Source organism: Micromys minutus, assembly GCF_963924665.1.
Source record: "Micromys minutus genome assembly, chromosome: 8".
Taxonomy (NCBI): domain Eukaryota; kingdom Metazoa; phylum Chordata; class Mammalia; order Rodentia; family Muridae; genus Micromys; species Micromys minutus.
In genome coordinates this window covers 22,231,759-22,257,689 of record NC_137977.1, presented here as the reverse complement: position 1 = coordinate 22,257,689, position 25,931 = coordinate 22,231,759, and the positions used below count along the sequence as shown (strand labels likewise).

Here is a 25,931-nt window from a genome sequence, read left to right as displayed (position 1 = left end):
AAGGCTAGGCCATACTTAGCAGGTGTTGGCAGTCTGAGTTGGAGAGAGTATGCTGGAGGGCTGTCAATATTAGCCTTAAAGTCATATTTAATTGCTTCTTCTACCCTCCCTAACCTTGGTTACCAATCCTCATTAAACCCCAGTGATGGTAAGCTCAGACAGAAAGAATGCCTTAGGTACCCCCTTTACCATAGAAGGCTGCCCTCTTCAGGTGGAAGGCGGCAGCTCTAGTCAAATCTTCTTGACCTTGTTCGTACATTTTTTTAAAAAAGATAATCTCTCACTATGTAGACAAGACTGGCATTAAACTCATAGAGATTTACCTGTCTATGCCCACTTAGTGCTTGAATTAAACGTGTGTAATCACCACGACAGACAGTCCCCAAATTCTTGGTTCATTCTAGGGGATCGGTATTGGAAAGATACTTTGGTGCTGTTCTGCAATGACGTAGCTTGGTTTCTGAGGAATGGGTTACTCTTTGACTCTGCCACATCTTGGCGAGTTCCTGGTACATTCCCAGCCACCTGAAAATCGTTTCCTTTCGCTCTGTACATTTTTTTTGAAACTCCTTCAAAAATTAGGTGAGATGTTGAGCCATCAGCTCCCCGCTGCAGGTTTCCTGATGTCAGTGGAAGGCTTGGGTACTTAGGGATGGGGGTGGAGCTGGGAGCAAACAGGCCCTGTACAATAGCTGGGTAGCCAGATGTTCACTTTCACAGCTCTCCTGTAAGCTGGCAGGGCAGATATAGATTAAAATGCAGCACAAACTCCATTTAAAGTGCATTACAGATCGGGAGCCAGCTCCCCGCTGGGCAGGAGAAGGGAGGGAAGGGCACAGAGGCCATTTCAATCCTCTCCTTATCTAGGGCCACATGTCTCTCTTCCAGCTTCGTGAAGGGTGATTTACACCCCTGGCTGGAATGACTCTTCTTTCTGGGCTGATTACATCTGCAAATGCCCCCCAGAGGCCACAGCAGGATGGCCATATTCAGACTAAGCAGCCAATAAATCTCAGGTTTATATTCTACTTCACAGTACCCTCCCTCTTGGCCCTCTGCCAGTCTGTGGAAGGTGCGGGGGTGGGAGTGGGGCATGGGGTGTAGGGGTGGGGGTGCTGGAGGTGGAAGGTTAGGGGATGAACCCTCCTCTTGCACCACCCTTTGCTCTTGTCTTCCTTTCCCTACTCTGCTTGGTTCTAGTTTTTCCAAGTCAGTCTTTACTCTGAAAGCTGGTGTGAATCAAGCCCAGGCCCAATAATTGTCTATGTCTTCACAGGCTCAGGCTGCAATCTGGACGCAGCCGTTTCTACCTAGTTTAATCCTGGTACAGTAGCTTGCTCAGGAACTCTCATCCTCTGACAATGGGCTGGGAAGGGTATCTCACTCTTTTGAGTGACTGAAGGTGGGGTGGGGGGTAGGATTTGATGGGGAGAGGCGTGAGGGGGGTTGGGGATATGGTCTCTAGTCCAGACTGGTTTAGGTTTGAACTTTCGGCAGTCCTGCCTCTTCCTCAGAGTTTTGTGCTGGGCACTCTACTAAAATCCTAGTTTTAGTCAGTGCTTGCTCTTCTTAGCTGGGACTGGGGAGAAGAAGGCATTAAAGTGAATGGAATATCCTTTTGACTGCTCTCAGAGGTCAAAGGAGCATTAATCTGGAGTGGCGTGATTTAGCAAAACTCCTGAGAACCACCCTGGTTATGCTCCCTCGGTAATTTCATCGCTGTGGGGACCAGTCTCCATAATCTCGATTTTAATAATCGTAAAATTTTACCCTTAGAAATACTTAAGGACAAAAGAGACAATAGATGTGCGCGCACGGACGGGGACACACACACACACACACACACACACACACACACACACACACGAAAACTAGATACTCTGGTGATGGTTCAAGGTTTCTCGGTTTGGTTTGATTTTGGTTTGTTCCCAGACAGGTCTAGAGCTTACTATGTAGGTCAGGCTAGGATCAGTCTTCCTGCTTCCACCTCCCTGAGCCAGGTTTCAGGAGTGAGCCACCACACCTGGTTGATTCAAGCGTTGTTACAATATTTCATTAGTGGAGCTTATTGTTCCTGGATGGGCAGAGGGGGTCAGAAAGAGGTGCTTTGTCTGACATACACTAAGCAGCAATCTTGCTGGAGGTAATGGGCAGCAGTCAGTAGGTGGGCAGACTCTCGTGGCGCTCGCTGTTGACCCCAAGCGGCCCTAAAGTCTCTCTCGTCCCATTCTGGGTCCTGGATTAATAGACGCCCGATGCTGCCCGGCGCTTCAGAGTTGGAGGGCGGTGCCCACGACCCTAGTGGGAGAGTGGCGGCGCCGCGAGGAGGGGCGGGAGACGGCGGTGGGAGGTGTCGGCCGAAGGAGCCCAGCTCGCCTAGTCCCGAGCACTACGGCAGGGGAACGCGGCGTCCAGCGCAGGCTGAGCGCCGCTTCCCAAGCATCCACGCCCGCCATGGGACTCTCCCAGAGCCCGCGACCGCCGCCGCTGGTGATCCTGCTACTGGTGCTGTCGCTGTGGCTGCCACTTGGAGCAGGTAAGTGTCGCCCGAGCATTCGCTCAGCCAGAAACCCCTGGGGCTGTAGGGCAGGTGGTGGTGAGAGTGTTGGCGGGACACTGGTTGCTGCTGCTGAGAAAGGTGCATCTAGCTGCCTTCTGGTCGCGTTTCTCTGTCCCTCGGGTCTGGGGAACGGAAGTAGGAAGCCCAGAGTGTCAGAAAGGGTCTGGTTTCCAAGACTATGCAAGAGTATGGACTCATGTAGGTGGAGTCCCAGGAAATCCTGGCTGCCCAAGCGTCTCTGCGCCCCGTTTCTACGTCTTCCCTCTTTTGAGGTGCATCTAAAGCAGTCATTGGACAAACTGCAGCCTAGACACTACCAACTCAGTTTTCCGCAGGAGATGAGGAGAATCTGATCAGAGGCTGCCACTGGCCCTGAGTGGCCTTCAGCTCTTCTATACCTCTTGAGGGAAGCAAAGAACTAGAGAAGTAAAGGGAATTTGCACAGACTTGCACAGCATAGGCTTGTAAACTGCCTAGAATTTGCTAAGCTCATCACCTGTTTTTATTGTTGAGAAGTTTACCGCCAACCTGCCCTCTTCCTACACTGGGATATGCTTTTTAATTAATTAGTTTTGGAGACAGAGTCTCATTCAGTGGCCTTCCTTCTCCCTCCCAAGGGCTAGGATATGTACCGCTGAACCCTCCTGGTTTATGATGGAACCAAAGGTGTTGGGTTAATAGAGCACACAACCGAGTTACACCCTCAGTCTTGCTGGGTATAGGGGGTGGTTGTTGTTTGTTTACTTGTGGACTTCTTTCTTTCTCTTTTTTCTTTCTTCCTTGGTTTCTTTTGAAATCCATTTGTTTGATATGCTTTTTTTTTTAATTGAAAATAGATTTTTCTCTCTCATTATACAAGTTTCCTCTCCTCTCAACTTCCCCTTACTTTTTCTCTCCCCTGATCCACTCCCCACTCCATTTCCCTTCAGAAAAGAACAGGCCTCCAAGAGAAAACAACCAAACGTGACAAAGTATAACCCAGTAAGGCAAGGTAAAAGCCTCATATTGAACAAAGCAACCCAATAGGAGAAAAAGAGTCCCAAGAGCAGGCAAAAGAGTCAGAGACACCATGATTCCTACTGTTAGGAGTCCGAAGATTCAGTAGGGAACTCCCCATCAGGTCATATGGCTTTCCTCTTGCAAGGTGCCCAGTATAATGCCTTCCCCAGAGGATAAGTGATCTACAGCAAGAGTTTGTGGCATTAAATAGTTTAGGCCCTGTTGTAGAACCGTGTCTACCCCAAGGAAGAGAAGCCTAAGGACCACAATCCATGGAAAGATTTTAGGAATAGGAAGGGCACTTGGAGTCTCATTGTGGGTCTCCTGCCAAAACAAAACAATCAACCCAAGCAAGAGAGCAAGCAGCGCATGAAGCTGTAACTCCAGCACTGTCTGGGCTAGCCTGGGCTATGTACACAGCAGCACCCTGTCTCCAAAACAAAACAAAAACAAACAAACAAACAAAAAACAAAGGGGTAGAGAAGGGTAGCAAATGTGTCTGGGAGATGGCTTCAATAGGTAGAGTTTTTCCTGTGCAAGCATGAATTCTAAACCTCCAGCAACTGCGTAAGAGCTGGGAGCAGCAGCTTACATATGTGCATCAGCGTAGGGTAGGCTGTGGAAGGTGGAGACAGGGGCTTGCTGGACAGTCAGGCTAGCCAAAAGGGTGAGCTACAGGTATGGTGAGAAAACCTCTCAAAAAATAAAACTGGGGAGCCAAAAAGGAAGGTACCTAACATTGACTGTTGGCCTCCACAGGCACTTGACACACAAACACATTCATGGGCATCCAGACATACATTCATACGTGCACATACAACAAACACATGAGAAGTGGATGAGAAGAGGAAAGACTAGTCTATACAGCCTGCCTCCGTCTGTGAACGTAGGCAGGAAGAGCTCGTTAACCTGGCTTGGCTGCCACCAGGACTCTCCATTACTAACCTGTGGCTGCATGCTCAGGTCAGAGACATGCGTTAAATACCTTCCTCATTAACTGCTGAAGCAGAATGAATGGCAGGTTCATCCCACAGTAATATGCAATAATTTCTGCTCAAGTGGCCTTCCCAGGGCCTGAGGATGGAGCTGAGGTGTAAGTGTAACCACTCTACATCATTTATGAGGCTCTAGAGCTTACTCCCCAGCATCACACCCCCATGCACACATACACATGCATGTGTGCATATGCACACACACACACACCACACACACATACAGATACACATATACGACATACACAATCACTCAGACACACACACTCACACAACATGGATACCACATAGTCTCACACCACACACACACACTTTCACACAACACACACACACACAGATACACATGCCACATATCACTGTTTATGAGCAGAGATCAACAGGGAATTGTTAACAACTGAGTAAAGAATTCCACTGTTCACCCTTAACCACACATAGAGGTTCTGACTTTGAGCCAGGCTTGGCTGGCTACATCCGCCATGTTTGTTCCTTCTCTTGGCTCATTCATCCATAAATGGGTGTCCATGCAGGGAAACACACTGGAGAGAAACAAATGAGGCCTATTCTGTTCCAAAGCAGAGGCTGACCATTAATCCTTCTCTGATGATTCCAGTTAGGGCCAGTTAAAAAAGGCACAGCATGCTTAAATGGGGCTGCTATTGCTTAATTCTGGATGTAATATTATAGGCATGGAGCCCAAGGGTACTCACTCCTTCAGGAGAAACTGGGACACCTTAGTATAGAACTATGAAGTCATCTGGCTTTTTTAAGTTTTCTTCTCCAGGCAGTGTCTCACTATGTAATCATAGCGGGCCTTGAACTCTCAGAGAACACCTGCCTCTCCAGCCTGAGTCCTAGGAAAGGATATGTGTCACCATGCTGTGCAGCATCAGACTTTTTGTTGTTTTGTGTTTTTGAGAGAGGGTCTCTATACCCAGCCCTGGCTGTCTAGGGACTTACTGTGTAAACCAGGCTGGCCTTGAACACACAAAGCTCCACCTGTTTCTGCCTCCCAAGTGCTGGGATTAAAGGCAGGAGTCACCATACCTGGCTTTTCTGGCTTTTAAATAGCCACTAATTACATCTCTAAAAGAATGTTTTTTTTGTTTTTGTTTTTGTTTTTTTAGGTTAAGAGTGAGGAAAAGGTGGTGTGGTTGCACACACCCGTGATCTTAGTACTCATCAGTCTGGTTTGGCTGCCACCAGGACTCCCCACTACTAACGTGTGGATGCTAAGCTAAGATCAGAGATAAACATAATAGCACCTTCCTCATTAACTGCTAAAGTACAGCGAATGGCAGGTGTATTTGACAAGGTCAGCCCGGTTTACATAGTGACTTCTAGAGCAGCTGGGCTATATAGCAAGTTCCAATCGGTCCTGGATACCTAGGAAGACCCTGTCTCAAAAATAAATAGTCTGGGTAGTGGTGGCACACCTTAATCCCAGCACTTAGGAGGTAGAGGCAGGCAGATCTTTGTGAGTTCAAGGCCAGCCTGGTCTACAGAGTGAGTTCCAGGACAGCCAAGGTTACACAGAGAAACCCTGTCTTGAAAAACCACACGTAAATAAATAATATTAAAAATAATATTTAAAAGGAAAGAGAAGAATATGGATCTGTGGTAGCACTCACCTGGAATGGGTGAGACCCTGGGTTCACTTTCCAATCATCAGCGTAGAACTTTAGATAAAAAATGGAAGAGAAAAAGAACAAAGTCTACTGGGCCCCTGCCTAACCTGAACAAGGCCCTAGATTCAGTTTCCTAGTACCAGCCAAGAAGAAGGGGGAACGTACGTGTCAATTAAGGCAAACATCTGTGCTTTGTATACATTTATGACCTTGCTCTGAGTTAAGCCCATGCTTTACAACCCAGGAAGCAACCTCTACTTGAAAAGCAAAGTGTCTTCCAAGTTCCTTGTGTCCTGAAGCTGGTAAATCCATCAGGGCTAGGAGGAGTCCTGAGGGAGCTTGTTTTTTTTTTTTTTTTTTTTTTTTTGGAATGGGTTAGGACTCCACATATTTAGTTCAGTAATTGAAATGAGCCACTAACCCATGTAATAAGTATCTCTAAACTTTCTAAATTCTCAGCTTGCTTAAATCCATGACCCTCGTTTGGTATAGATTTCTTTTCTTCTTCTTCTTCCTCCTCCTCTTCCTCCTCTTCCTCCTCCTCTTCCTCCTCTTCTTCTTCCTCCTCCTCCTCCTCCTCCTTCCCACCCTCTCTCTCTCTCTCTCTCTCTCTCTCTCTCTCTCTCTCTCTCTCTCTCTCTCCTCTCTTCCTTTTTTTCTCTTTAAGAAAAGGTCTCTCTATGTAGCCCTGGCTATCCTAAAACTCACAGAGATCTTTCTGTCTCTGCCTTCTAAGTGCTGGGGTTTAAAGTGGGTACTAACAAGCTTGTGTCTAGCAAGCTTTTCATCTCTTTCAACTTCCTTAGTCATTAGGAAAATGCACCACACATTTTACACACACAGTGCACATACACAGTGAAGGCAGATATATGCACAAAATAAATAAGGTAAATCCGGGGGCTGGCAAGGTGGTTCAGTGGGTAAAGGCCTGAGATCAATTCCTTTGATCTACATGGCAGAAAAAGCGACCCAAACCCTGTGAATTGTCCTCTGACCTTCACACATGTGTGGGCAGAATCAACAATGACTGCTAACATTTTCACTTAAGTTTTCAAAAGTGTCCTAGGGTTGGGACATTTAACATTTACATTATATTGTAATTTTATGTATATGAGTGATTTGCCTGTGTGTGTGTGTGTGTGTGTGTGTGTGTGCACCACATGCCTGCTGTTTGGTGCTGCAGGAGGTCAGAAGGGAGTGTTGGATCCCTTAGGACTGGTGTTACACATGGCTGTGAGCCACAGTGCTGGGAATTGAACCCAGGACCTCTGAAAGAGCAGCCAATGCTCTTAACTACTAAGCCATCTCTCCAGCCCCAAATTGTGACTTTTAACCAGTGGTTCTCAACTTTTTTTTTTAAATTTAAATGTAGCTAATGTAGAGGGATGGATTATTACAGACTTGGATCTTTTGTTAGACATATGTAGAAATTTGTGAAACTGTTACCAAGTTTTAAGCTAATTTACTTTTTAAAAGTTTTATTTAAATTGAACAACTTTATTTTAAAAAACAAAGATAAATGTACAGATTTTAAGCATTTTTGCATAAAAGTATATGAATACATTTTTGTCAGTACTTAATTTTTTTAAAGGTTTGATAGTATGCATTAAAATCTCACTAGTTACAATGAGCATAAAGTACATGTAAAACAGGATGTAACCTGGAAATAGTCAAAATTCTCTTGGTGTGTAAAGATTAAGCATAATGGTTTTTCTTCTTTCTTTTTCTTTCTTTTTTCTTTTTTCTTTTCTTTTCTTTCTTTTTTTTTTTTTTTGGCCTTTGTTTTTTCTTGAACTTCATATAGTCTGTGAGTTGTTTCTGGGGTGTTCAGAGCTTTCTGGGGTTAGTATCCAATTATCAGTGACTGCATATTATGTCTGTTCTTTTGTGGTTGGGTTATCTCACTCAGGATGATATTCTCTAGATGCATCCATTTCATAAAGTCATTGTTTCTGATAGCTGAGTAGTACTCCATTGTGTAAATGTACCACAATTTTTGTATCCACTCATCTACTGAAGGACATCTGGGTTCTTTCCAGCTTCTGGCTATTATAAATAGGACTGCTATGAACATTGTGGTGCATGTGTCTTTGTTGTATGTTGGAGCTTCTCTGGGGTAAATGCCCAGAAGTGGAATAACTGGGTCTTCAGGTAGTACTATGTCCAATTTTCTGAGGAATCGCCAAACTGATTTCCAAAGTAGTTGTACCAGTTTACAACCCCACCGACAGTGGAGAAGTGTTCCTCTTTCACCACATCTGCTGTCATCTGAATTTTTGATCTTAGTCATTCTGGTTGGTGTGAGGTGGAATCTCAGGGTTGTTTTGATTTGCATTTCCCTGATGGCTAATGATGTCGAGCACTTCCTTAGATGCTTCTCAGCCATTTGATATTCCTCAATTGAGAACTTTTTGTTTAGTTCTGTACCCCATTTTTAATAGGGTTGTTTGATTCTCTGGTGTCTAACTTCTTGAGTTCTTTGTATACCTTGGATATTAGGCCTCTATCAGATGTGGGGTTGGTAAAGATCTTTTCCCAATCTTTTGGCTGCCATTTTGTTTTCTGGTTTTCAACTTTCCTAATAAGTCAAACCCTTTAATACAGTTCCTCATGTTGGGGTGACCCCCAACCATAAAATTCTTTTGTCACTAGGTCCTAACTGTAATTTTGCTACTGTTATGAATTGTGATGTGAATGTCTGATATGTGACCCCTGTAAAGGGTCTTTGGACTCCAAAGAGGTCTCAACCCACAGGTTGAGAACCACGGCTTTAAACAGCTATCAGGAAATAATGTGCCCTGATGCATAGTAGGTACACTATGTCCTAGAAGCAAGAGCTTCTTCCAGGACTGAACTGTAACTGATCTCAGCATTTCTGAGCAAATAATTGGATCAACCCCTCCCCCCCCACACACTTTAATAACAATGTTTGGTTTAATGATGTGTGTGAGGATGCATGCCATGGCACAGCTGTTGAGAGTCGGTTCTCTCCCCACTTGTGGGTTCTAGGGATTGAATTTAGGGTACCAGGCTTAGCAGCAAGCCCCCTCTACTCACTCTTGCCAGTCAACCTTAAGGTGCTTCAAACAAAAGACTCAAAGTTGTTGCCTCATTCGCTGCTCCCTTAACACCCTCAACCCTGGTTATGATGGAAGCCCTGCTGGTGGTATGGCTCAACCTAGGACCACCTTCTCCCGTCCAAATACCTGGCCTACTCTGCCTCCTTAGAGACTAAGTAACCTCTTCCCATCCTCATCTATTCTTGGGCCTTGTCTGCTTCATGTCTGTCATGATGTCTGCAGATTGTTCAGTATACACACACACACACACACACACACACACACACACACACACACACACACACCAATTCAGGATGCATATATATATATATATTATTTTTATGTATATAAGTGTTTTGGCTACATGTACATCTGTCCACCACACATGCCCGGTGACCTTGGTAGTCAGAAGAGGGTGATGGATGCCCAGAAACTAGAGTTATGGACAGCTTTGAGCCCACCATATGTGGGCTGGGGGTCGAACCTGGGTCTTCTGGAAGAAGCAGCCAGTGCTCTTAGCTGCTGATCTCTTCATCACCCTCTACACTAGTTCTTAAGGGCTTTTGTGATACCCTTAGATTTTCTCATGGCTTCATCGAGAATTTCCCCTACCCTGCCTCATGACTTAGTATTCTCAGGCAGATTTTGTGGGCTCACTTGATTTCTGCCTTTTCAGGAGACTCCCTTCCCACAGAACACAGGCTTGTAAATAGCTGTCTCCAGGCCAGAAAGAAGTGCGAGGCTAATCCTGCTTGCAAGGCTGCCTACCAGCACCTGGGCTCCTGCACCTCCAGTTTAAGCAGGCCATTGCCCTTAGAGGAGTCGGCCATGTCTGCGGACTGCCTGGAGGCAGCACAACAACTCAGGAACAGCTCCCTGATAGACTGTAGGTGCCACCGGCGCATGAAGCACCAAGCTACCTGTCTGGACATTTATTGGACCGTTCACCCCATCCGGAGCCTTGGTAAGGCCACTGTCCTACAGTGAGCTAAGCAGGGAGGGTGGATTTGGGGAAGTCATTTCTGGATGGTTAATATTTCGTGGGGATAAATGAATTTTGCATGTGGCATCAGTAAGAAATGGAGGGACAATTTGGCATTGTCTTCTTGCTCCTTAAAACTTTGCCTTCTCCTATATCTTTTTCTACTCTTTTTTTTAAATTAATTTATTTATTTTATGTATGTGAGTACACATGTGTCTGTCTTCAGATACACCAGAAGAGGGCATCAGATCCCATTACAGATGGTTGTGAGCCACCATGTGGTTGCTGGAATTGAACTCAGGACCTCTGAAAGAGCAGTTAGTGCTCTTAACCACTGAGCCATCTCTCCAGCCCTTTCTACTCTTTTTTAAAACATATTTTCAGCTGGGCACACATGCCTTCAGTCCTATCCATCGGGATGCAGAGGCAGACAAGTCTCGGAGTTCAAGGCCAGCATGGTCCACAGAGTTTGTTCTAGAGCAGTCAGGGCTACATGGGGAAACCCTGTCTCAAAAATTCATTCATTCATTCATTCATATATGCAGATATATTCTCATATGCATGTCAAGGTGTGCATGTAGCGGTCAGAAGACAGTTTTGTGAAATTGGCTCTCTTCTTCTACCATGTGAGGTCTGCGAATCGAACGCAGTCTGTTAGGCTTGGCGGCAAATGCTCTTACCTGCTGAGCCATTTTGCTGGCCCTTCTGTCCATTTTCCTTACCTGTATCTTTGTCTTCACAAGCTCCAGACCAGGGAGAATCCCAGCCTGAGAAGTTCCTGAACAGGGTGTTGAGAGAAAATGAGGAGATAGTCTCAGCTCATAAATAGGTTTAGAAAACCAAGGAATTGACTTGTTCAGAGAGAGCAGGAAATAGTCATTACAGTCTTTAACAGAAAGGCTATCACTCACCAGTCAGGAGACAGTAAGAGAGAAGGCACATCTGTCTCTTTTCATAGGCCCCTGTCTCTGTTGGTCAGCTTTTTAATTAATTAGCTAATTAATTAATTTTTGATTTTTCAAGACAAGGTTCCTTTGGGTAGTCCTGGCTGTCTTAGAACGCCTCTGTAGACCCGGCTGGCCTCGAACTTAGAGATCCACCTGCCTCTGCTAGGATTAAAGGCATATGCTACCACTGCTCGGCTTACTGGTCAGCTTTTAATGGACTATGTTATGGTAACAAAAAAGTAATATGGTAAAAAAAACAATTTTCATGGGTGAGCTTGGAGAGGCTTATAATCCCAGTACTCAAGAGACTGGGGTAGGGAGAGTTCCCCACAAATTTGAGAATAGCCTATGATAGTGAGACCCTGTCTCAACCAACAAAATAAAAAATCCAAATAAAAAGAATCCAAAAGGGCTGGGGAGGTAGCTCAGGCAACCTTACAAACATGAAGACCTAAGTTTGATCTCAGAGCCCGCGTAACAAAACAAAACAAATGGGCAAGTAATATTTGTAATTCCAGTGCTAGAGAAGCAGATAGACAGACCCCAGGGGTGTGTTGGCCGGACAGCTGAACCTGCTTAATTAATTCCAGGTCAGAGAGATGCTTTGTCTCTAAAAAAATGGGGTGGGTATAGGGAGGAAGGCTCCAGAGTTGGCTCAACAGTTAAGAGCACTGGCTGCTTTTCTGGAGAACCGGAGTTCAAATCCCAGCACCCAGGAGGAAACTCACGACTATAACTCCAGCTCTGGGGATCCAACACCATCTCTGACACTTGGACACTTTAATATTTTTGCCCAAGGGTCATGCTCAGACTGGTCTCAGATGTGTGATCTTTCTGCCTTCAACCTCTGAGTGTTGAGAAGATAGGCATATGTCCAGGTCATGGAATTTTCTCTGCTGGGTCTGAATCTGGCTCCTCTTGATCTAGAAACCTGTAAACTGAAAAGACAAGCCACCTGCCTTCCATGCCCGAAGCAAGGAACAGAACTGAGACAGATAACTTTTGAAGAAAGGGGTGGATGGGAGGCATGAGGTGCATGCAACTCTCAGCTGATGCTGAAAGGCCTCTTCCCTTTGCTGGCAGTGGAGTTGCCAGTCTGTTGTTCTCTGGGGCTCTCGGCCCAGTCCTCTGCCAGGTTCTTGCTGTTCTATTATTCTCTTTGGTCATGGTTAAAATGGGCCCGAGAGACTGCAGCCTCCTTGGGGACTGAGCAATATTCTCAGCCTGCTTCCTGCCTGAAGGATGTTGGTCTCATGGTCTTTTTTAATATGGTTTGGTAGCTCTTGGCTGAACAACACATAATTGCTTTTTATATTTTTGATTTCTGGTATCTCATGAGCCCAGTAGTCTTTCCCACAGTTTAAGATATGTATCTCCTTCTCAACCTAATTAAAAGATCCTTGTCTTAGCCGAGTGGTGGAGTGATGGCATATGCCTTTAATCCTAGCACTCTGGAGGCAGAGACAACTGCATCTCAGTGAGTTCAAGACCAACCTAGTCTATAGTATGAGTTCCAGGACAGCCAAAGATACATGGAGAAATGCTCTCTTAAAAAAACAACCAGAACAAAACAAAAAGTCTCTTGCCACTGACCTCCAAACACACACATACACATATATGGGTACTCATATAAATAAAAAAATTAATATTTTTTAAAAGCTGATCATGGAAGACTTCAGTAGAGACAGGCAGATCAGTGTGGTGTGTCTAGACAAATCATCAAGATCCAGGTTTAGGAAGAGACTCTTATCTCAAAACATAAAGTAGAGAGAGAAAAAGAAAAAGGAAGATCTTTTTTATTTACATGAGCACACTGAAGCTGTCTTCAGACATACCAGAAGAGGACACCAGATCTCATTACAAATGGTTGTGAGCCACCATGTGGTTGCTGGGATTTGAACTCAGGACCTCTGGAAGAGCAGCCAGTGCTCTTAACCACTGAGCCATCCCTCCAGCCTCCCAGGCCCAGCTTTTAATGTGATGCTGGTAATCTAAGCTCAGATTCTCATACCTGCACTGCAAGCACTTTAACTGATCAAGGTTCAATTATTATTGTTCTTGTTGTTATTGGAGATGAGATTGATTGCACTATGTTACCCAGGTTGGTCTCGAACTCCTGGGCTTAGGCAATTCTTTTGCCTTAGCCTCCCAAGTGGCTAGTTCCTTTAGGCCAAACTGGACAGTTCTTTCCTAAGCTTCAATTAGTCTTACAACACCTTGCCAGTCACAGCCAATAGCAATCCATACATAGCAATATTTATTGCCTTCTCCGCCCCCAAAGTACAAGCTCATTCACAGTCTTCCTCCTGTATGATCTTCCCAGTCATCGCAGGTAACAATGTTACCAAGTGCTTTGGCTTTGTATGGGGACTGTGGGTTTTTAGCCTAAGTAACAGCCTCCTTACCTCATATTGCCCAATCACAAAGCTAAGCCATACATTTTTTAAAAAATGTTATTACCATAGAAATTTATCTCTAGATACTAATTGCATTGTTTCTTTTTCTCCCCTAGTTGAATTTTCCCCTTTTCTGGAGCTAGGGATCTCACCCAGGGCCTTGTTATGCCAGCTCTGAGACACAGACCTCCCCAGAGCACTAGCTTTAGAGAAGGAAAGTGTGTTTCTTGCTCATGTGTCACATCTGATGCCAGCTTTCTAACCACGGACTTTGTTTTACCTTTGGTCCTCAAGGAGGGTCCAGACTGGTAGAGAGAAAAGAGGAGCAGCAGAGACATGTAATGGTTCTCATAACTTCTGCTCCAATGGGATAGACATCATTTTTGCCTAAACTCCATTGGCTAAAGCAAGTCACTTGGCCAAGCTTGATACCAGTAGGCTGAGCATGTCTTCTCACAGATAGCATGGAAGTTGTGGTGGTTTGAATAGGCTTGGCCCATGGGAAGGGCTACTCTTAGGAGGTGTTGCCTCGTTGGAGGAAGTGAGTCACTGTGGGGGTGGGCTTAAAGGCATATGCTTAAGCTCTGCCCAGGGTAGGAAAAGTCAGTCCTTTCATAGCTGAAGTTGGATCGAGATGCAAAACTCTCAGTTCCTTCTACAGCACCATGCCATGCCTGTCTGGATGCTGCCATGCTTCCGGCCATGATGAAATGGACTGAACCTCTGAAGCTGTAAACTAGCCCCAATTCATTGTTGTCCTTTATAGGAATTGCCGTGGTTGTGATGTCTGTTCACGGCACTAAAACCCCAAGACAGAAGTACCATGGCAATAGGTGGGAGGTGTAATGCTCCCACCAGCTTGGGTGCCAGGGCAGTCACTGGAAGTGATATCACCATCTGCCACATTCCTAGTTCCTGCTTTCCACTCCTTGGCCTAACCGCTCCTCTTTTTGATTTTTCCCAGAGGCATTTTGGGGTTCTCCCACCTCCCTCTTGTCCTTTAGGAGCTCCCAAGTTCTCCTTTTTTGAAGCCCATCCTCTTCGGTTTGTCTGACATCACCCATGTCCCTCCAGTCCTCAAGATGCATCTACAAAGGCCTCTTGGGTGACACCCAGCAAATCCACCTCTTTCTTCCAGTCTGATTGATTTCAATTTATTATTATTTATTTGGTTTATTAATTAGTATTTATTTATTTATTAACATTTATTGAGCACCCGCCATGCTTCTAACTTAATTACAGCCCCACCAGGAGCCTATAGTCCCATGGGTGACTGGGAGAAATGTATTGGTTAAAAGGTCACTGTGTCTTTTCTTCCTCTGGCTTTTCTCCTTTTGGTCCAACTCAGTACCTGGCCTTACTTCCATTTTTGTGCTAAGGCAAGCATGTGTCTCCATGGCCAGTTGTTAAGCCTAGAACACAATCCATTCTGGCTCTTCCCGAATGGCAAGAGAAAGCATCTTCTTGCTTGATTGTGTGCCTTCAGGCAATGTCTACTCTTAGGAGCAGAAATTCTGGAATCAGTGTAGATTTTTATAGCCCACCTACAGTCCCTCCTCTTTTCTTTGAGACAGAGTCTTGCTCTGAAGATCTAGTGGGCATGCAGTACCAAGCCTAGCCTAGTTAGTTCTCCTTCTTATTAAGCTAATGTGAATCAAAGCAAGTCACCCCTCATCCTCAGTTTCTTCTTACCAACTCAAAGCCTTGTAGGAGAGGAGAAAATGACATGCATGTGTGCATGTGTGTGTGTGTGTGTGTGTGTGTGTGTGTGTGTGTGTGTGTGCTCTGGATTCCCAACTCTGCATGGCTTGCAGCTTTAGGTAAGAAGGGGCTATATCTTTCCTTTTGCTGTACGAGGTGTTGCATCCTGACCCAGCAGGTTCGGGCCCCCCTGTTCCCCTTCGAAGGTCCTGTTCTTGGCATTCACACACTCCCTATTTTCTCTAGGCGACTACGAATTGGATGTCTCACCCTATGAAGACACAGTGACCAGCAAACCCTGGAAAATGAATCTCAGCAAGCTGAGCATGCTCAAACCAGGTGCAGATGGGGAAAGGGGGGCTAGGGCTGGGCTCTGAGGGAAGGGCACCTGAGAGGAGCACTGCCCAGGACAAGCCTTGGCTTGGAGAGGGGCTTCTGAGAGAAGGGGGAGTCTGGGAGCATCGAAAACAAATGACTCAAAGTCAAATTGTGGGCCCAGGCTGGCAGGCTAGGTTCTGCCTGACACAGCTTTCCAGCCTGTTTTCTCTCTGTGAGACCCAACCCAGAGTACACCAAGCTCAGGCTGTCTTTTCAGATGCTGCACGTGGCATGGCTCTCCCCTGGCCAGTCAGCTGCAGATGACTGGTAGTTTCCAGAACTTCCTCCATTCTATCAGGAGAGTCGGGGATCTCCACCCGTATTGTTCTTGATGACTGATCACAACTTCCTTTCTTCAGAACAATAAGCTTGTGGCATAGTCACTACGGGGCGCAGAGGGGGACAATGCTCATGTGAAGCCTGTAACAGCTTTATTGGCAGCATATCAGTGGTTGGTTGTTATAGGCCCAGAAATGAGACCAGGGTGTTAAGGGAATCTAGGTCCCGAAAGTAGGTCCTTTAAGTGGGAAGTCACCTGTGTTGCATTAAGAAAAGCAGAGGGAAAAGTTGGGATATTTGTTTCACCTGCTGAAGGAAGAGGAACTAGCTGAGGAAGAAGATGCCATATTAACTATGTATCTGGGATAGGCAGAAACAGCTTGTCTGTGAAAAAGCTGACTTAAGTAGATACTGTTATTTTATTACTAAAGAATTAAGTAATAGTTATTAACATTATAAGTTTAACCTGTAGGAGGTAGATGAGTGGAGTCCTTGAAGCTTATAAAATTTTTAAAAAAGATTTATTTATTTTATGTATATGAGAATATTGTCACTGTCTTCGGACACACCAGAAAAATATCTGATCCCATTATAGATGGTTGTGAGCCACCATGTGGTTGCTGGGATTTGAACTCAGGACCTCTGGAAGAGCAGTCAGTGCTCTTAACCTCACTGAGCCATCTCTACAGCCCCCTATAAAATTTTGTTTTAAGTTTAAAAAAGATAAAGCACTTTCCTGTTATAGTCTAAGTTGGTTTGTTTTCCACATCCAATATGATTTTCTGAGGCTCAAGAGAATTTTAAAACCAATTTTAAAAAGTTTTAAACAATTTTGGGTTAAAAGGCACGAACATTGTTTCAGGCGTTCCTGTTCCGGGGGAAGAACAAGCATTTAAACAAATTTTAGACAAAAAAAAAAAAAAAAGCCTGACATTTTAAAGTTTTGGATGAGCTGTGTTAAAAGCCAGTCTCCCCTGGTGGCTCTCTGCTGGGAGGGGTCAGGGGACTTAGGTCCTTCCCTGTCCTCCCCCACCCTCCATGGCAAAAACTGGCCTGCAATTTGTCCCATTACATCTTCTCCCCCCACACTCAATGGTGTGGGACAACCCTCCAATGCTGTGCAAAGCCCAGCCATTTTGCATTGGGAGGAACAAGAGAGTAGAGAAACTTTCCAGCCTTATTCAATACCCTCCCTACCCTTTACACTGTGGGGCCAGTCACGCGGGAACTTCCCTGATGACTCCCTCAGATCCTGTAGTATAGCAGATCCTCATAGAGACCCTGGAAAAGGCAGCATGGCACTTGTGTGACTGACCCCTAACACGGAATGGCAACACATTTGAACATCCCTTGGTCCTGCATGAATCTGTTCTGTTTCTGTGGGCGGCTGCAACATGATCTTTACTTCTCCTGTGTACTTAGAATCAATAACTCTTGGAATTACACGTATCCCTTGTAGGGAGATAGTGCTTCTACCTAAAAATAGCCCTACTGTGCCTGTGGGCAGTGGACACTGGTGGAGAATCAGGAGTTAAAGTGACTGAGGTGGTAGAGATCTAATCCTGCACCCTCTTGGCTGACCGAAAAAGTCAACTTGCATGCTTGGTTAATTGGAGCAAAAGGATTCCTGCTGGCCCCCATTGTTTGAAGAGCCTGGGGCTGGGCCCTCTGAAAGTTTCCCTGCTGAGGACAATTCCCTTTAATGGGGAGTGGCATGCTGTTTTTTGTGATATTCTTCAGATCTACATTCTCTCTGCCAATGGTAACCTTTCTGGCAGTGTGGATACAATGTAGCGGGAGGGTCAGCACCTGCTCAGCACATAGAACTCTGCACCGCTGTGTCCTTGAGGGTTTTAGAGGTCTATGTGCCTAGGCTGTCCACAGCTGGAACAAAGGCCAGAGCTTGGATCCTTTTTGAAATGGGAATGCCCCTGGGAAGGTGCCTCCATTGGAAGGTGCCTCAATTGCAAGGCCTTGGAGCAGCAAGGGTGTAAAGTCAGCACAGAGGCGGACAAAGTGTGACGTTTCCAGAATGCCTTGCAGGATTCAGTGGTGTTCCTGCAAGCTAACTGTCTCAACAACACACTCGCCACCTCTTCATTTAGGAATTATTTTTTGTGACTGCATTCATTTAGACAAGCCACAAAATCAGCATAAGGCTCCTCTCTGTCCTGGTGGACATCTGCCAAAGCTGAGGTGTGTGACCCAGAAGAGGGAAACTTCCTCCAGACTGTAATAGCAAGGTCTGAGATAACCAAATCTTCTTTTGGTATTTTTAATTGTGCCTTAGGATCCAAAAATGCTCCTGTTCTAGTCAATAGCTGATGTGTCTCATCCCCATTCTCTTCTCTTGAAAATCATTTCTTTTCTGACCTCCTCATACTTCATTTTCCACAACAAAAAAACTGTCCCAAGAGGCAAGCCTTTGCTACCTGCTGCCAGGCCTGTGGCGTCTGGTACTGCTTTTCAGGAGAGGAGGCCACTTCTCCTTCTGATAGTTAGAGACCTCCTCTTCTGAACCTAAAGCACTGCCTGGATTGGGGGGAGGGGCTCTTCCAATCCAGTTCCCCTTTCAGAAATAGCAAGATTAGCCAGTAAAGCCTTCAGCATCAAGGGGGCTATTGGTGGCAGCTGTGGTAAAGGTATAGTTTCCCCAAAATTAACCAAAGCGGAGCAAGCTGATTCCACCGAGGCAGGGCTGGAGTGAGGTAGATCACTAACCACCTCAGTCCCGAAGGCTCTCTCTCCTCTGAGCTCCACAAGAACAGAGCTGCTCAGACATTTCTTCATGCTGCGGTTTGTATCTACTTGTGAACGTCTTTACCGACCTTTCATTGTGTGTCAGGGCTCAATGACCCTTCCTCAGGGAACAATGGATTAACCTTCTGTATAATCTCAAAGAAAGCTTGCAAAAGCCTTGTGTACATCTTGACATCTTTCTTAGTAACTACTTGTTTTAAAACCCTGACATCTATTTCTCCGCTTTTTTAGTTGGATTTTTGTTTGCCGAGTCTTTACTCCTTTACCCAGTTCTATCTTACAAGAAGGAGGGGTGTTATGATACCCTAAATGAAATCCGTTCCAAACTAAACTTGCCCAGTACTTACCTACCCTCTCCCTGTCACTGTTTGAGCACCACCTGCCAAGGACCAGCCTCGGCTCATCTGCTTGGAGAGGAGGTTCTGAGAGAAGGGGTGTCTTGGAGCACTGAAAACAAAGGGTCCTAAGTCAAATCGTGGGTCCATGCTGGTGGACTGCGTTCTGCTGGAGACAACTTTGAGATTACTTTCTGTGTCCTGCTTCCTCTGGAGATTTCTGGAGATCTCCCTGTGAACCAACTTGTCAGAAAGATATTAAGGAGAAAGAGATTTAGGGCTTGCAGGAGATCCCACCTAGCTGTAAGTTTTTGGTTTTCTGTTTTGTTTTGCTTTTTTATGCTTACAAGGGTGGGCAAATTCCTGAGTTCAAGGTTAGCCTGGACAGAATGAGCTTAAGCCTAGGCTTGGTAGAGATAGTAATTTCTGTGCTTAACAGAGGCAGGCAGATCTCTGAATTCTTCTGCAAAGTTAGAAAAGAAAAATGTGCTAAGAATCAAAGGGTTGAGTCACGGGATGCTTGATCCACAGGATAATGAAAAGGGAACCTGGAGTCAATGGCTGGATATGTAAAATAAAAGACTGGGCTTATAATCTGCAAGAGATGAGCTGTCCAGAGAATGTTCAGACCAGCAGGAGAGAACTGCTTGCTTGCACAACTGTCTTGAGCAGGAAATAGAGAGAGCGCTGTTTGGAGATCTCCAGAGAAAGCAGATCAGAGAGAAAGCAGGCTGGGAAGGTGTCTCCGGCAGAGCCTCTGTCAGCCTGGACCCACAATTGACTCTGAGTCGTTTGTTTTCGCTGCTCCCAGACACCCCTTCTCTCTCCAAGCCAAGGCTGGTCCTTGGCAGAGCACAGACTGAGGGGACTTGAAGGGAAGTTTCTAGTCCTGCTGCATTAGGATGAAAGTCTGAGCTGTAGTGTGTTATCTACTTTCACAGAAGTCATCAAAAGGCAACCATTACTAGGGAAACCTCCAGAGCCCATTAGGGCCCCCGATCATCAGAAAGGGTGTGTGGGAGCAGCAATGGCAAAAAACACACTGAAGTGGAATATTTACCCACATTGAAGGTGGCCAGTAAAGTAGTTTTTCAAAAGTCCCTGAGGACTTTGAAATTGCTTGTTATCAACCATTCTAATGGGATGGGTGGAGTGTTGGGCAGAAAAAGAACCAAGCATTTCATTCCCCACAGGGGTCACTCAGGGTGGAAGCCATCAATCCAGTAAGGGGGTGATACATTTTTCCCCATGACAATGAGGCTGTGAACTTATTGAGAAAGAATACACAGTGCTGGGTGTGGTGGTCCACATTCCTAAGAACTCAGAATCCAAATTCTTGAAAAGTAGAGGTGGGATGATCAGGAGTTTAAGGTCATCCTCAGCTACAATGTGAATTCTGGGGCCAGCCTGACCTACCTATCTAAAAAAAAAAAAGAAAGAAGGAATACGTACAGGTACTAGTTTTTAAGATATTTCTTATTTTTGAGACAGGGTCTTGATATATAGTTCAGATTGGCCTTAAAGTCTTGTTTCATATTCTTTTTTTAATTAATTATGTATTGATTTAATGTATATGAGTGTGCTGTAGCTGTCTTCAGACACACCAGAAGAGGGCATCAGATCTCATTACAGATGGTCGTGAGCCACCATGTTGCTGGGAATTGAACTCAGGACCTCTGGAAGGGCAGTCAGTGCTCTAACCACTGAGCCATCTCTCCAGCCCCCATCTGTGATTTTTAGCGGTCGGAAAGTTCTCTGGATGTTGCAGAGCTTCTGATTTGTGATTCCCGCCGTCAGGTCTCACTGCATAGGATCCAGGAACATGGGGGGTTTTTTTGTTTTGTTTTGCTTTTGTTTTTTGTTTTTTGTTTTTTGTTTTTTGTTTTTTGTTGGTGGTGGTGGGGTTTTTTTGTTTGTTTGTTTGTTTTGTTTTTTGTTTGTTGTTTTTTGTGTTTGAGCTGCCAACTGCTTGCATGCCAGATAAGTGAGTGTTAGATGTATGTTGCTGGTGATGGTGATGATGATGGTGATGGTGGTGGTGGTGGTGATGATGATTTGACAAGATAAAGACAGGGAACCTGATAGAATTTGTGTGAGGAGTGTGGGCAGGAGTGGCTTAATCCAGGACAATCCTTTTTTCCTGCTATCTCAACTACTTGTCACATCAGGGGTTTGCTGGGTTTCCTAGTGAGACTGCTCAGTGACTGGTTGCTACTCTCCCCACAGACTCGGACCTCTGCCTCAAATTCGCTATGCTGTGTACTCTTAACGACAAGTGTGACCGCCTGCGCAAGGCCTACGCGGAGGCGTGCTCGGGGATCCGCTGCCAGCGCCATCTCTGCCTTGCCCAGCTGCGCTCCTTCTTTGAGAAGGCAGCGGAGTCCCATGCTCAGGGCCTGCTGCTGTGTCCCTGTGCGCCTGAAGATGCGGGCTGTGGGGAACGCCGGCGCAACACCATCGCCCCCAGTTGCGCCCTCCCATCCGTGGCCCCCAATTGCCTGGATCTGCGGAGCTTCTGCCGTGCGGACCCTCTGTGCAGGTGCCCTCTGCAACTGGGTCTGGTTCCCCAAGGAACCCCGAGCCCACTGGCTGTTCCTCCTGCGATATTTCATCCTAAGATGAAACGCACCCTCCTGCCCTTCCTTCCTTCTGTAGTACAAGCTGTCCACTACATTATGTGCCCCAGACTTCCCCTCAATTTCCTGAGAGGGGGTGGGGGATTATAAAGATGGCTCAGCAGTTAAGAGCACTGGCTGCTCTTCCAGAGGTCCTGAGTTCAGTTCCCAGCCACCACATGGTGGCTCACAACCATCTGTAATGGGGTCTGATGCCCTCTTCTGGTGTGTCTGAAGATAGCGACAGTGTACTCACATACATGAGATAAATAAAATAATCTTTAAGATAAATAAAATATTCTTTAAAAAAAATTCTCAAGAAAAAAAAAGAAATCCTCATATATAGATTCTGAACTTGAGGCCAACAAGAGCTCAAATATAAGCTTCTCTTTTAAAAAAAAAGATTTATTTACTTATTTTATGTTTGTGAGTACAGAAGAGAGCATCAGATCCCATTTCAGATCGCTGTGAGCCACCATGTGGTTGCTGGGAATTGACCACTCTTAACCACTGAGCCATCTCTCCAGGCCCCTAAAATCAACTTCTTAACAAGCACTGTGTTCACTGAGAGCACGGCTGGTCTTCTGTACTTGGCCAGAATCCCATGGGATCTGTTTGTCATCCTAGTTTTTTGCAGAAAACTAGATAGAACTTTAGAAGCCCAAGGCATGAGGAAATTTAAGATCATCTTTGAAAACACAGCAAGACCACCTCAAAAGATGAAAATTAAGGGTGTAATGGGATGTCACTACAAGCCCACTGCAATGTATGATTAATATATTCTTAAAAAATCCAAACATATATATGCTAAAACATCATTCAACATTCTGCCTCTGAAATCTGGAGAGCATTTCCTGCCAAACAGTTTTCTATTTGGACAACAAGCGTAGGCACATTTGTGTCTTGAGTTTTTTACAGATGGTGTGTATCTCACCTCATAAGTATGGAGGCGGGGTGAGATGTTTCAAAGTCAAACAGATGTCACTTAAGACCCAGGTTAGGTGCTAGGGAGATATCTAGATGTCCGAGGCTGCTGTAGAGGACCTGTACCTCCTGTTCCGGGGGATCCAACTCCATATTCTGGTCTCCATGGACGCGGAGCATACGTGTGGTGCACATACATACATACAGGCAAGCACCCATACACAGAAAAACAACGAATCTTTGTTTTAAAGCTTATACTGGGAGCTCTCAATGATAACACTAACATTTCCAGCCATTTCTTAAGGACACGGTGCTGCTTTAAGCACTTACTGTTTACTTATATAAGCCTCACAAGAAACCTGTAAGACAGTTGCTTTTACTGGTTTGTCTTCTCCTCAGTTTACAAATGAGCGGGTCATAGAAGAAAGAAACGAAACAATGTGAGGGTTTATAGGTAGAGGGTCTGCTCTCTTTTTCCTATTCTTTTCTTTTTATTGAGACAGGATCTTTCTATGTAGGCTTGCTGGTCCGGAACTTCCTATGTGGACCAGCCTAGCCTCAAACTCCTAGACATTTGTCTGCTTCTGCTTGGAGTTAAAGGTGTGTGTCAACATGTGTGGCTGGAGTCAGCTTTCTAAGATGGTTTTAGAAGGCAGGATCATGACTTAGTCTTCACCCATTTTGTGCTCCTAATGATTCCTGTTCTAGCCATTCCTATCACCTTATACATTTTCTAAAACAAATTTATTTATTATATATTAGTACACTGTCACTGTCTTCAGACACACCAGAAGAGGGCATTGGATCCCATTACAGATGGTTGTGAGCCACCATGTGGTTGCTGGAATTGAACTCAGGACCTCTGGAAGAGCAGTCAGTGCTCTTAACCACTGAGCCATCTCTCCAGCCCCATCTAAACAATTAATTTAGCACAAGACAAACTGTCATTTAAACTGGAAAAATATGTACAGAAGGGCATAGTCAAAATCTTAGCACCTAAAGACAACTGATAGAAGCTGTTTGTTTGTTTGCTTGTTTTAAAGATTTACTTATTTTAATTTTATATGTATTTTGTCTGACTGCATGTATGTATATGTACATGCTTGGTATCCTGAGAGCCAGGAAAGGCATTTACTCCCTGGGACTGGGGTTACAGATGGTTGTGAGCCACCATGTGGTGCTAAGAATCCTTGTCCTCTAGAACAGCAGCTACTGCTCTTAGCTGCTGAGCCATCTCTCCAGCCCTGGGAATTACATTTAATTACAGTAATGGGAGGAGCCACCATTGTGAGTATTCCCTAGGCTTGGGGTCCTGGGCTGTATAAAATGAGGGTGAGCTAAGTCCAAGCATGCTTGAGTTTACTCTCTCCCTCTGCATGGCAGATACAGCTAACTTCTGTTAGTCACAGCTTCTGCTGATGTGGGTTCCTTGTGAGGTTGGATTGTAACCTGGAATTGTGACCTAAAGTAAACCCTTTCTTCCCTAAATTGCTTTGTTGGGGTAGCTGTATTCTCTTGCAGCCACAGGAAGAGAAACCAGCTTACCTAATACAGGATGAATATTAATGATCACTGTATCTGGCATTGGCTAAACACTGAGTGTGGCCGGGTGATATGCCAAATGTCATATGTGCACCCTTGAAGTTCATCCTCCTGAAAGGCAGCCTGGTCCTCCTCTCTGGTTTATGTCAGAGAGACTTGAAAACGGCTGTTTGAGATCATGGAACTAGGGTCTGTGGAGCTCACAGTCATAGTGATGGGCTGTGGGGCTTGCACAACTGTGATGGGGTAGCTGAAGGCAGGGGAGGAGCTGGCATGAAGACAGGCGTGGCCAGCTGAAGGACTGGTGATCCAGATCCTCAGTGGGGACCCTGGAAACTCCCTTTCTTCTAGATCACGCCTGATGGACTTCCAGACTCACTGTCATCCTATGGACATCCTCGGGACTTGTGCAACTGAGCAGTCCAGATGTCTGCGGGCATACCTGGGGCTAATTGGTGAGGCTGGGGCATGTATAGAGAGTCAATAGGCTGGTCAGCTCTGAGACGGAGCCCAGGATGGTATAGTCCTGAGATAGGTCGAAGGAAACAGAGGCTGGAGTTGGACTTTGTCTTGCCGTTGACGGCCCCTCCCTTCTCCCAACAGGGACTGCCATGACCCCAAACTTCATCAGCAAGATCAACACTACTGTTGCCTTAAGTTGCACCTGTCGAGGCAGTGGCAACCTGCAGGATGAGTGTGAACAGCTGGAAAGGTCCTTCTCCCAGAACCCCTGCCTCAGTGCGTATGCTCCTCTCACGCCCAGACCCTGTAAAAGGTCATCCTCTGTCAGAGAGAGAGGGGGGAATATTCAGCTAAGTGGTCCACATGGGCCCTGTCCATCTCTTCAGTCGAGCATCCCTCCAGCCTGAACCTTCCTCCCTTCTACTCCTTCTCCCCCTCTCAGAGTGACCTCAGTGCTACCTGTTCAAGATCGAGTCCATATTCCACTCTAGCTGTATCCCGGGGACCCTTGGCATTCCCCTTCTTACCCCGGAGTCTGAGAAACACAGGCACACTGTCCCTTCCCCTTCTTGCCCCGGAGTCTGAGAAACACAGGCCCACTGTCCCAATCTTTTTCTTTTTCTTCCCTCTACGTAGTGGAGGCCATTGCAGCAAAGATGCGTTTCCACAGGCAACTCTTCTCCCAGGACTGGGCAGACTCTACTTTCTCTGTGATGCAGCAGCAGGTAGGACTTTCTCTGTCACATACCTCAAGCTTTTGCTGCACTGCTTGGAGAAAATACAAACCAAGCATACAAAGAGACAACGTACTGGAGTTGTGTCACAGGAAGGGAACAGTCATGGCTCTTCCCTTAGGCTTGCATGATGAAAGGCTGTCCTGAGTTGACACTATTCCATTTCTTCCACAGAACATCAATTCTGCTCTGAGGCCGCAGCCAAGGCAACCCACCCTCTCTTTCTTCATCCTTACCTTGATTCTGCTGCAGACCCTCTGGTAGCTGCGCTTCCTCGGGGTCCTTTGTCCTCCCTAGCACACCCAGACTGACTTGTAGCCTGTGATGGGAGAGAAAATGTCAGCCTCTGGAAGAAGATGCAGCCAGGCATCTCACTGCACATCCTGTCTGCTCCAGATGAGGTCTTAGAAGAAGCAAGGGCCGTGACCCTTCAGATCCCGAGTGGCTGGTTTTCAAACTTCCCGTGCCCCTGCTTCCGGCTCAGGCTGCTGCTCCTTAGGACTTTGTATTCCAGTTTGGCTGTGTATTCTGGTGGTGACTAGCTTCCCACCTTCGGCTCTTCTTCCTGTTTCCCAGGACCACCCAGGGGCTAACGACTCAGTCATTCCCTGTTGTCTTTTCCAGGAAGGCAGGCTGAGTGT

General features: G+C 45.8%; 1 protein-coding gene across 1 annotated transcript; it reads left to right on the top strand.

Moving 5' to 3' along the window:
- Positions 1-2,454: 2,454 nt before the first annotated feature.
- On the top strand, positions 2,455-25,554 carry GFRA3 (GDNF family receptor alpha 3; the record flags this gene model as incomplete). Its single annotated transcript, XM_080920563.1, has 8 exons — positions 2,455-2,536; positions 9,912-10,199; positions 15,508-15,600; positions 21,240-21,552; positions 24,446-24,549; positions 24,698-24,832; positions 25,193-25,281; positions 25,465-25,554. 8 exons carry the CDS (start codon positions 2,455-2,457, stop codon positions 25,552-25,554), a joined length of 1,194 nt encoding a protein of 397 aa, XP_080776689.1.
- Positions 25,555-25,931: the final 377 nt, after the last annotated feature.